The sequence below is a fragment of the Nicotiana tabacum genome, chromosome 10 (assembly GCF_000715075.1).
Source record: "Nicotiana tabacum cultivar K326 chromosome 10, ASM71507v2, whole genome shotgun sequence".
Lineage (NCBI taxonomy): Eukaryota > Viridiplantae > Streptophyta > Magnoliopsida > Solanales > Solanaceae > Nicotiana > Nicotiana tabacum.
In genome coordinates this window covers 84,841,147-84,842,982 of record NC_134089.1, presented here as the reverse complement: position 1 = coordinate 84,842,982, position 1,836 = coordinate 84,841,147, and the positions used below count along the sequence as shown (strand labels likewise).

The 1,836-nt window shown below is 38.3% G+C and overlaps 1 protein-coding gene across 1 annotated transcript; it reads right to left on the bottom strand.

Annotated features, from left to right (window-relative positions):
- Positions 1 to 635: 635 nt before the first annotated feature.
- Positions 636 to 1,475, bottom strand: LOC142165228 (uncharacterized). The gene is made up of 2 exons (XM_075223827.1): positions 1,068 to 1,475; positions 636 to 887 (listed from the first exon to the last, which is right to left on the bottom strand). The coding sequence occupies exons 1-2, from the start codon at positions 1,473 to 1,475 to the stop codon at positions 636 to 638; spliced, it is 660 nt and encodes a 219-aa protein (XP_075079928.1).
- Between the last annotated feature and the right edge of the window lie 361 nt (positions 1,476 to 1,836).

Below are 1,836 nucleotides of genomic sequence, written 5' to 3'. Positions count from 1 at the left end.
TTTATTTGTTGGAAAAAAGGATTTTCACTTGATTTCTCACTGCTTTACTATTTAAAGTGATTTTACTGCTTCAGCATGGAATGCCTTGTGTTTTTGCGTGATTTCTTGCCTTCAGTCTTTATTTATTATTATTACTCACTGAGTCGGAGTACTCACATTACTCCCTGCACCTTGTGTATAGATTCAGGTATGTTTTGGCTGATCGGAGGCAAAGTCATCAGAGTTTAGCAAGGTAGCTGCCGGTGTTCGCACCACTGCTTTTCTCTCTCCTTATTTCATTAGTCTGTATTTGTACACTCCAGGCTTTCAGTTGTATTTATACCCTAGTAGATGCTCGTGACTTGTGACCTCGGTTAGGGCTGTGTTGGGCTAGATTTCTGCATTTCTTATTCATACTTTCCGCTATTTGGTACTATTAAACCATGTTTATACTATATTTGTGTTAAATTACTGTTTTAAAGGACGAGTTGGGTTAGACTGGCTGGCCCTATCTTCACGAGAGGCGCCATCACGACCAGGGTCGGGATTTGGGTCGTGACACTTTACCAACTCTATTTTCTTATCCATATTCAACACTACCCCTCTTTTAGTGACCTCTAAGTTTGGACAAATAATCTCCCTACTACAATTACCCATTATCTCTTAAAGAAAGCAATAAACTCTGCTTCCACATGCATAGGGTCTGTGAGTTTGATACCTGTGTCTATATAGATAGATGTAATTGTGTTTTTGCTATGTCTGATATTCAATTGTGCATGAAAGTACTTGGAGTTGGTGTCTCCATACATAATCCAGTTTGCCCTGGATTTTTGTGTAAGTGCTTGATCCTCAATGCTGCCCCATTTGTCAATCTCAACCAATATCTCGTTCTCCTTATCAAATAAGTTCTAACAAAAGGGTTGAGTACATATGGTAGCTTGCACAATCTCCAGTTGTTGTCTAGCTTGGTTCAACCTTCGAGCTTATGAGGCCATATACTGATTTAGGTCCTTTAGCTCATGCTTCAAATCCTGTAGCTTCCTACAAATACTACCCATAACATATGTACCTTAGTTCTGCTCCCATACCCTACTTAATATTGCATGGAACTCAGGATGTTCCATTACATTGCTAAACAATTTAAATGGTTTTGGATGTAATCTTCTCTCCTGAAAAAATCTCAGTAGAATAGGAGAGTGATCAGATACTCCTGGATTAAGGAAGTCTGCCTCAATATGTCTATACTGCTTTAGCCATTGAAAGTTGCCTAAAGCCCAATCTATTTTGCTATATACTCTGCTTGCTACAGGTTGCTTGTTACACCAGGTAAAGTACCATCCTGTTGATCTTAGAGGAGTCAACTGCAGATTATTAATCATCTCTTGGAACCCTTGAATTTCCCTGGCTGTGACTGGCTGTCTAATTCTATTCTCAGTGTTTAGACCATTGTTAAAGTTTCCACAGAGGATCCATGGTGTATTTATTGGTGCCCCCATCTGTTGTTATTCAGTCCACAATTCCTCTCTTTGTTATAATGTATTCTTTGCATAGACCACTATAAACCCTGTACTAAACTGGCTTGTATTATCCTCTACTGAGCAATGGATATACTGGTCCTTTATTGATAATATATGTACATTTATATGATCTTTCCATAAGAGCCAAATTCTTCCATTTGTTGTAATGTTGTAATTGCAGCAGTGGTTCCATCCTTTAGCTACTTTCTGCAGAATTTTCTTTGCTTTACCTTCTTTAACTCTAGTTTCCACACACCCTATAATGTCTATTCTATATCTTGCTAGAAAGAGCAACTCTTTATGTTTCGAGAGATTGTTTAGCCCTCTAATATTCTAGGTG

Bases quoted from the DNA above. Each gene is read 5' to 3' on its own strand.
- LOC142165228 (XM_075223827.1), bottom strand. From the start codon at position 1,475: ATGGGGGCACCAATAAATACACCATGGATCCTCTGTGGAAACTTTAAC. The intron at 888-1,067 runs GTATGGGAGCAG...CCCTTTTGTTAG, and splicing joins TCCATGCAATATTAAGTAGG to AACTTATTTGATAAGGAGAA.